General features: G+C 43.5%; 1 protein-coding gene across 1 annotated transcript in view; it reads left to right on the top strand.

Moving 5' to 3' along the window:
* Nucleotides 1-3,774: 3,774 nt before the first annotated feature.
* Nucleotides 3,775-9,892, top strand: part of LOC144139945 (protein amalgam-like) — a 129,692-nt gene continuing 123,574 nt past the window's right edge. The window contains exons 1-2 of the mRNA XM_077672192.1: nucleotides 3,775-3,784; nucleotides 6,142-6,444. Coding sequence (XP_077528318.1) covers nucleotides 3,775-3,784; nucleotides 6,142-6,444 — 313 coding nt within the window. The remainder of the gene's footprint in view (nucleotides 3,785-6,141; nucleotides 6,445-9,892) is intronic.

Below are 9,892 nucleotides of genomic sequence, written 5' to 3'. Positions count from 1 at the left end.
ATTGAAACCTTTATTTGGACACCCCACATTCTTTAGCGGCCTCAACTTGAATTTTAACCCAATATAAAACTCGCCATGACTATCTATAAATTTACCTGTGAAACACTTTTTTCTCCTGCGTTATTCAACTCTTCGAGACCTCTAGTTCACCCCCAGATGGCCTGGAGGCATCAATTTAAATATTAACGCAATCTGTGGCTCTCTATGACTATCTCATAAGTATAACCAGGAAGCACTTTTGTATTTGCCAAATGGGATTTCCCTCAACGAGACCTATTTTTGAATCCGCAGACAACCTAGCAGGATCATTTGGAATTTTAATCCAATCTTACTCACCGTGACTCGCGTGACTCTAGCCAGGATGCATTTTTTATTTATGTTTCCAAATGGATGATGATGGTTGGATGTTTATGGCGCAAGGGCAACTGGGGCAAAGAGCGCCAAAACAATAGTCATATAGGGGGGGTGAAACCTTAAACACTAAGTAAAGTCAGCAAAAAACAAAAGCAAAATCACAAAATGACGATGAGCATGGCTGGTGTATAGGGCCAGATTTCATTATGCGTTATAGGAAATGAGGTTTAAAAATTTCACGTCTGACAAATACTCAAAAACACGTTTCACGGAAACAATGGCATCGTCACCTAGAAAAAACGATGGATGTAGGGGAAAATGTTGTCTGTAGAGGCGGCGGCATACTTAAGTTTGGGTCGAACTAGCGTTTTATACAAAAGTAGTTTTAATGAAATGGGGGCTCTACTAAAATTCCTTCGCAGGAAACCTAGCAAGCGGTTCGCACTGCTTGTTATGGCCTCGATGTGTGGTGCAGCAAGATTTCTTGACGGGCTAATTGGTCTGATACTTGAACAGCCATGAGGACTGCGCGGAACGACGACACGAAGAGGAGACAACAGGATGTGCGCTCGTCCTGTTGTCTCCTCTTCGTGTCGACGTTCCGCGCAATCCTTATGGCTGTTCAAGTCGATGTGTGCTTTCCACGATAATGTGGAAGTTAGGTGCACGCCAAGATAACGGTAACATTTTACGCTAAGTGCATATCATTTAGCTTATATATGGGGGGGGGGGGGGTCCTCCTTCAGATGTTAGACGCGCAATAATTTACATTTATCTGAATTTAGCTCCATCTTCCAATTTTCGCACCAAGACATAGTATTCTCTAAATCTTGCTGTAGATTCAACTTGTCATGATCATTATGAATTTCACGATAAATGACGCAGTCGTCTGGCCCTTTTGACCCTAAGCATTACTACTTTTGTCTTTGAGCTCTTCGTAGCCAAAGAATTAAGCATGCTATACTTGTTATGTGTCGCTAGAACATGGTTGGTTTAGTTAGTAGTTCTGTAGTATTACGAGAAATAAAAAACAAAGCAGTGTCGTCGGCGTAGATAACAAACTTTGTAGAGCTGTCAATATTTACTGTCATTTATATAGATAATAAATAATAACGGCCCCAGAATGCTGCCTTGTGGCACACCCGACGTGATTTGTTTCATTTGGGAAACTGCATTATCGTTAATGACCTTCTCTGCCAAAATGAAAGTTAACGTTTTAATATGTTCAATCATACGCCTCTAAATCCATAGTGGTCCAGCTTATTTAACAGTGTTGAGTGGTTTATGCGGTCGAAAAGCTTCGAAAAATCAATAAAAATGTCCAATGTTAAGACATTTTCTTCTATAGACAGCAAAATTATTTCCTTTTGGGTTAGTAGTGCCGATTCGCTTGATAAACCTTTGCGAAAACCAAACTGTGAAGGAGTTATTATGCTGGGCTTTCCACAGAACAAGGTCATTCTTTCCTGTATTACTCTCTCTAGTCCTTTTGAAAAAACTGGTAGAACTGATATTGGTTTATAATTGGATAAGTTGTTTTTGTCTCCCTCATTGAACAGAACAGCCACCTTTGCTATTTGCATGCGTGAGAAAACGCAAGGTTATAAACGTGCTCTATGGCGGGGCTGATAGTATCTATAGTGTACTTTGCCGGGTCAATATGTATATCCTCAGCGTCCAGTGCTTTCCTATTTATTAAAGAAAGATAGGTATGGAAGATTTCGGCACAGTGTGTTGGTAATAATAAATGCGCCGTCACTGTTTGGGGATGGCATATATTTCCCATGTTGCGCAATGTATGCGCTGTTATCAAGGGAAACAAAAAAGTTATTGTATGCATTAGCCAGTGCTGTCCCAGACGTTGGTGTTCTATTAAGTGCAAGTTCTTTGATTAGAATTTGCTTCCGTTCTCACCAGAGAACGCTGTTATTTTTTTCCACAAAATATAGCTTCGTTGCATAGTTTCCGCAATAAATGAATTACTGATATACCGTCGTTTACCTTATCTCAAGGCAGCTGTAACATTGCTGCGAAATTTTTTAAATGAGCGCAGGTCGCTTGGGTCTCTAATTTGTAGGAATCGTCGGTATAGATTGTCTTTTTGTTTAATCAATTTTAATGAGTGACATGTTATCCATGGTTTTCGGCTTTTCTTGGGGCACAATGTTTTTGTATCGAAATAATTTTCGTATATTCTAAGGAAAATTGGCATGAAGGTGTCATATGCAGCGTCAGGCTCAGTTTTATTGTAAACTGCTTTTATTGTAAACACACCATGACTATGTCACGATAATTATCAGGAAGCATTTTTTCATTTGTCGCACGTGATTCCCCTCATAGAGATACTCGTCTTGGTGTTTCACACGCCCTAGCACCATCAATTTGAATTTTAACCTATTTTATGAATGACCATGACTACATCATGGTATAACCACAACGCATGTTTGTCTCGCGTGATTCCCTTCATCTACACCTTGAAGTTGATTCCCCACGTGCCCTTGGGGCATCATTTTGAACTATAACTCAATCTATGACTCATTTTGACTATCTGATTGCTGTACACAGTCAGCATTTTTTAATTTATCACGAGTGATTCCGTTAATCATGACCTTTAATATGGTACCTTACACGCCATAACGGCATCATTATGAATTTTCCCCCAATCTATTACTCCCCGTGTAGTGCTATAGTACCGCGTAATGTGGTCATTATTCTATATAAATGGGCGTCGACTGTTCAATTCAGTGTACACCTCGTTTGATGCAGCGGAGGGGACAGCCGTCGCCCCCTTGTATCACTGGCGCTCACCTCTTCCTTTTTGACCCCTATCATATGAAACCGTGACAGAAGCAGGCAAACAACCAGCAAGACAGCGCCGTCGGGTCGGGTGCTTTCCCAACACTCTGTACCCTTTTTTAGGACCTCACCAGTCGATTCTTAGTTACACGCCCAGCCGCTGAATCGAGGCTAAGCAAGTGCTGAGACTGAGAGTCATAAAAAATCAACAAGACACTTTTGAAAATCAGACCCCCTCCCCAACCGATCATGCGGATCGCGAATGCTGGCTTACCAGTAGGTAACCTAAATTGCGAGCCCCAAGCGACGCATAAAACTTAACATCCAACCTTAGCTGCCTCCTAGACTACTCAAATGTACTCGGCACTCAAAATGGACTCAAAACTCAAGATGTGCTCAGAACACAAAATGGACTCAAAACTGAAAATGAACTTGAACTCAAATGTACTCAAAACTCAAAATGTACTCAGAACTCAAATAAATTGAATCAAAACTCAAAATGAACGCTGAACTCAGAATGTACTCGGTCTCAGGCGTACTCAAACTCAGTCGGGCTCAACCTCACCATGCCAGATTAATCTCGCGCTCACGCAAAGTTAAACTCGCGTGTGAGTTTGGGTCCAAATGAGTCGGAGTGAGTGGACTCACGAGTGAGTCCGCCGACCACTGGTGCTGAGTAGCGGAACTAGGGGCCTCGTGGAACGTGGTTGAATTAAATTCGATAGGAACCGTGCAACTTACACAGGGAACGATCATCCCAAAAAAAGTGTCTAAACGGAAGATTGGATACTAAACTAGAGGATTACGAGATCAGAAAGAGCCGATTCGGGTATGTTAATGAAGACAACCCATAGCAACTGCTCCTTGACGCACATGGGAGAATCGGTACATGCGTTCAAATGGCGGTGTTCAAAAACAAGCTGCAGAGCGTGGTACCACGGCAACCTTTGCAACGAAAGTGTTTCCTTTGCGCTGCACGTAAAAAGTTATACTTAGAACAGATTACGTTGAGCACCCACACTAACCAGCGCGTTTGTTCATTTAGTTTGCTCAAAACGCCGTCCAAGACCCCTTTAAGCCTGAACTGAGCTGTGAAAGGATGTTACAAACTTTGAATATTCATACCTGTTTCTCAAGTGGCCTGAACAGTCGGATTCTTGTTTTCTTGATATTCCAATTAGTTCCTACGACAAACACTAGCAGCTCCAGACAAAGGACCTATTTAGCAAGATTTTAGTACGTTTCACGCTCACAATCTTACCTTTCACGAAGTGTTAAAAATTGGTTCACGCACATATTTCATGTCATCTTTTTTAAATATACGATAATAAGCCAACAAGGCTGGATGCCAGCGCGGCCTATTGTCTATCTGTAAGTGTTAATTTTCTCAGTCTGATGCATTTAATTAACTGTTTTTCATCCTGCGAACGATCAGTCACGTTTTACACTTTTGAACGTGTGACCACAAGGTTTTGCATATATTGTGCAGGCAGTTTTTCGCAAAAGCTAGGCGACCGGGTGATTGGTTTGAGCCTTCCGCTTCCGCTGAAACGAACGCCCAGCCTTCCATGGCGAGGCGATTTGGCAAGCAAACGCGGGAGAAGAAGCCGCGTGGTACCGCAGTTTCTGAGAGAGCGCATCTTTAATGCCTCGCCGGGTTGGAACACGTGGCCTGAGATAGCACGTGCGACACTTGCGCTCCTGTGGCTCAAGTTGAGTAGAACGCGAACCTTTCGCTGTAAAAACCATTAGAAGTCACATTTCCAACTAGTTAAGCAGCTTTACCTAGGCAAAAAAGGAGTCGCAAAACACTTTCTTTTTTGTTGTGCATAGCAACCTATTTTAATTACTCGGTCGCCTTCCGTTTGGCAGAGCATACACCCACGCACGGTTAAAAAATGTGGGTAAAGAGTAGTTGCTCAATAAATTAATGCGGTACGAGAAGCTACCCGAATATAAGAGAGCTAGCTGGCCATAAACCACTGCTAAAACCGCCTCTCCGGCTTTATCTCTCATATACGTCGTGGGTATAGAAGTTGAGCCGGTTCGCATATTTCAATTCGTAGAGAAAACTGCGTAATGACGTAAACTGAAATGTGAGGCAGGAAAAAACGGGACAGCGTTTCGTTCTGCTTCATTTTTTCGCCTCGACTTTGGTATGTTTGTTCTATACGCCTGTACACTGCGGTTGTTTTTCATCGAGGTATTTTGAGCTGAGGACCCCTGTTCACGTATACATGCCCCAGACGATCCTTAAAAGCTGCTCTTGCCTCCTGAACATGAAGGTGCTACACTAGGTGGCGTCACTTCCTCCATACAAACTCTCTCATATTCATCGGCAGTCAGATCGATGGCGGAGATTCTTGTAGCGGTGCACATTTTGATTCGGAAAATAACTCTGCTTCGATTAGTTTTAACGTATGACGCTGCACACAGATGTTAGAAGCGCCGTAGTAATAGGGTAGCGTGTCATTGAGACTTCTGTCATATGTTTACCACGCTATGAATTGTCGCAAGCATCGCTGCTTCATCCCCACTCATCAAAAAAAAGCCCCGCCGTGGTCTTACATTGAACCGGTGACATCGTGAAGGGGTCAAATGTCCTCCCCCTGCATGGTCATAAGTTTTGATAATCGATTAGCGTGATTGGCGTCCTCAAATTTTTAAAGTCAAGAGCAGCACGGATGAGATTATCTCCGTGATTGATGGAAGGCCCGTTTGGTTGTATAAGAATAAAAAATAGAACATTTTTTTGGGGTCTAATAATTGCAAGCAGCATAGATATGTTTGAGAGGTAACTTCACCTTTGGGTGTATATCACCCGTAAGGCAGAGTATGGGCGACAAAAATAGGACCTTCTTCGACGGTTCGGAGCATATTCATGCTGAAAACTTCAACGAAGAGTAGAGTTATTTCCTATGTTGTAGGGCTTAGGTGGCGCCTACAGCCAGACATGATCGGAGCGTTGTCCGTCGAAATGATTAACTGCAGGTGCCCCGGAGATTCAAGGGAACGAGTCCGAGTCGGTGAGCACTCAACTGGGAGGCTCGCTGGAGCTTTCGTGCGTCGCGACTGGCGACCCCGAGCCCGTTGTGGCCTGGGTTCGTGAGGCCGACTCGTGGCATATTCCTTCGACCACATCTTCTGGCTCTGCTGAAACCCTGGCCATGGTCGAAGGGTCGCATTCCATGCTCGAGCTGAAGCGAGTGCGGGCTTCGGACGCGGGAGCTTACACCTGCATCGCCACCAGTGCAGCGGGAGTTGCACAGAAACGCTTCTTCGTGGACGTGTCCGGTAGGTGGCGTTTAGTTTAGTAAGTTACTGTAGTAGAGCGACTGGCAGTTCTTGATGAATACCACGAGCGATGATAAGGGGCGAGACAGTTCAAATACATAATTGCAAGAAGCGCAGGGTGTTTATTTAATGCATGCATCGGTATGTATCTCACATAGCAATACGTGCGTCGCACGTTACGGATGCCAGAGCCATTCAGCAGAACACTGGCATCGCGTTTGAGCAGCGTAGCGGTAATTTCAAGTACATACTTGAAGGGAACACCTGAATAACTGCACCTCCTGGCTGCTGGAAGGTTTTCGGGGGGCGGAAACTTCAATAATTACTTACTTCAAGAAGCTTCAATAATTACTTCTTCCCTTCAGCAGCTGCCGATTTGGCGCCCATCGGCTACCGTTTTGGAGTGCGAAAGACAGGCGCGTTGTGCAAAAACATAAGCGCGATTACCTCCGCGCAGATCACGTTTTTGAGGCAACTGTATATTTAGGCGTGTGCCGCCTAACCCACAGTATTCTCGTTGCGAAGAAGCCGTAAGCTGCAGTTTATGCGGCATACCGAAAAGCACGCAATGAGAAATCAGCTCACAACATTTTTAAGTCCAGTAAAAAAATAACAATAATATATTCAATCAATCAATCAATCAATCAATCAATCAATCAATCAATCAATCAATCAATCAATCAATCAATCAATCAATCAATCAATCAATCAATCTTCATTATTGTGCCCAGGCCTTCGGGCTGGGGCCTTCGGGCTGGCGCACTGAGATGGAAAAATGCTGCACTGGGATACATCAACAGTTTGCAAACAAAGAGCCAGTGAGCAAAAAAATTACAAAAACGTCAAAGAAGATTAAAAATAAAATAGAGTAATCCAACCAACATTACACCATCAACTAGTGCTGGCCCACAGGAAGGGCCCAATGCGGCAATGAAATACATCAACAGCTGGAAACTAAACATTAGGCGAAAAAAAAATAATAAGACGAAATTACAACTGCAAAGAACACTAAAAGTAAAAAAGTGTAATTTAACTAACATTACACTATCAATAGAAGCTATTTTGTCTGGTTCATTGCAAAAAGGCATCTCACATAAGCGTCAGGATAACAAAATGTAAGTGAAAAGAAGAAAAACTTTACAAGATCGCGGTACGTAAATTTTCAATTTCAAAAAAACTCAAGAAATGAATACGGCAAATTAAAATGACAATGAAGAGAGGAAAGAAAAATTCTACGACAATTACAGGCCCAGAACCAGCACAATATAGAGCAACCAAGAACACGCTCCGTGAAATCAATGCACACGTGACGACGATGAGTCAAGAAAAAGAGCACTGCCAAAATAAACCTAGTCTGTCACAGCTAACAGCCCGGCCAAAAACTCCCAAAGGGGACGCTGAAAAATATCTACCTTCTCGGAGTGAAAATTACGCAGATGCTGCAGTCTTTGCAGAGGAGGTGTGCTGAGAGCTCGAGCTGTTTTGAAAGGTTGGGCGAGCCTTGTATCTTTTTTTGGAACACGCAAAACTAATTGATTCTAGCAGTTCCTAGCATAAAATATTACCATGAAGTAGTTTGTACAAGATCTGAGGGGGTCAGTCGTACACTTAAAGAAACAGTTATAGGGCGAGGCTCCGAAGGAAAACGATGCATAAATATTGACGATAATTTGGTCTGCACCCGCTCTATACAATGACATTTAGAACTACAGGTTTGATTCCAAATGACAGCAGCATATCCCAGTTGCGGATTTCAAATCGTTCTGAATAGTTTTTAAAATCAATAAGCAAAGCGGAATCCTCGTGAAAACCTGTATACAGCCCCAAAAGGGTGGAGCGCCCGTCTAGTAAGTTGAGTGACATGAGGTGAGAAAGTTAAGGCACTGTCGAAAAGCACGCTGAGGTCTCTGATCTCGTCAACTCTAGACAGGCAAGTACCGTTAATACGCCATGACCTTTGTTTTCATAGAGTTGTAATTCATTGATAAGATTCATAAGATTCAGTTGATTCATTAGATTTATTTTGTTATCTGAGAACCACTTAGAAAATGAGGATACATCTTGCTCCAGGGCAATGCTGTCATTAATGGACTCAATTCGTATCAATATTTCCATGTAGTCAGCGTAGAGAAGCAACAAGACCTCTTAATTGCAGCTGACACATCATTCACAAAAATGTAGCACACGAGAGCCCCTAACACGGAACCTTGGGGCACACCGCTTGTTGATGTGTACATAGCAGACTCTACCCGTTAATGCTAACGAAACTGAACCGATTTTCTAGATAACTACCCAACAATTCCACGAGTTATGTATTGATGCCCGACTGCAAAAACGTATTAAGTAACAACGTGTGGCAGACAACATCAAATGCCTTGCTCAGATCACAGTACACAACGTCCAGCTGGCCCCTCTCAAAAACGGCTGCCGAGGCCTGCTCAATGAATCAGGCGAGATTAGTGGTTGTCAACCGTCTCAACACACGCACCCTAACTGGGCTCCATCTTTGGAAAATATGGTGCTACAAATACATAATAATGATAATAATATATTCATAATCAATCAATCAATGTATCCGTACGCTCACGAACAGCCGGGGCCTTTGTGCTGCCGCACGAGAAAACACAAAAAAAATTCACCCCATCTCCCCGAAGGGAATCGTGAGGAAATGCGAATGCATTTGTTTTGCGCGAGAGTGCGCGGAATTTATAATTAATGAGGATACGGTGATTTGTAGCGTAAGCATTTATATAACACCTGTTTGTGTTGTCGTTGTACTTGACGGCCACGATCACTGCCTTGTGGTCGGTAAAGCGCACAGTCAAAGGGTCTTTGAGAAGCATGCGGGCGTGGGAGAGTGGGGCGAGCGTCGAGAGGAGAAGCACCGAAGCACCGCGCCTACCCTCGCCTACACTCTCCCACACACGCGGGAGCTCCGGCGAGCTCCCGTGATGCGAGCGCCCTCACACGCCCGAGCGCGCTCCTCCTCTCCACTCACTCGCTGCTGATCCGCCCGCACCACCTGCTCCGGTTGCTAGGGGAGAGGAGAGCGCGCGCGTTCGCAGCTGTTGCTATGGGAGAGGGGGGAGAGCGGAGAGATAACACCTGCGGGCGCGTGGACGCCGCACGGCGCCTGACATGGCTCGACTAAGAAATGCATTCGCATTTAAAAAAAGAAAAGGAAACAGACGGAACAGGCTACGCAAGATGTGGGCATCTCACACACACAAAAGAGAAAATATCATTTCTTACGATGAAGAAAAATTACACGCTTTGACACACACACACTCGTATATATATATATATATATATATATATATATATATATATATATATATATATATATATATATATATATATATATATATAGTATAAGTAAAGAGTCGGATACACAGCAAGCACAATAACAAACAAGGTTTACTTACGGAGCGGCAACGGGACTTGCCTT

The sequence above is a fragment of the Haemaphysalis longicornis genome, unplaced genomic scaffold (genome assembly GCF_048455015.1).
Source record: "Haemaphysalis longicornis isolate Haplotype H1 unplaced genomic scaffold, Haemaphysalis longicornis Haplotype H1 scaffold_1, whole genome shotgun sequence".
Taxonomy (NCBI): Eukaryota; Metazoa; Arthropoda; class Arachnida; order Ixodida; family Ixodidae; genus Haemaphysalis; species Haemaphysalis longicornis.
Note: the sequence above shows the minus strand (reverse complement) of the source record. Positions and strands in the feature narration are given on the sequence as shown.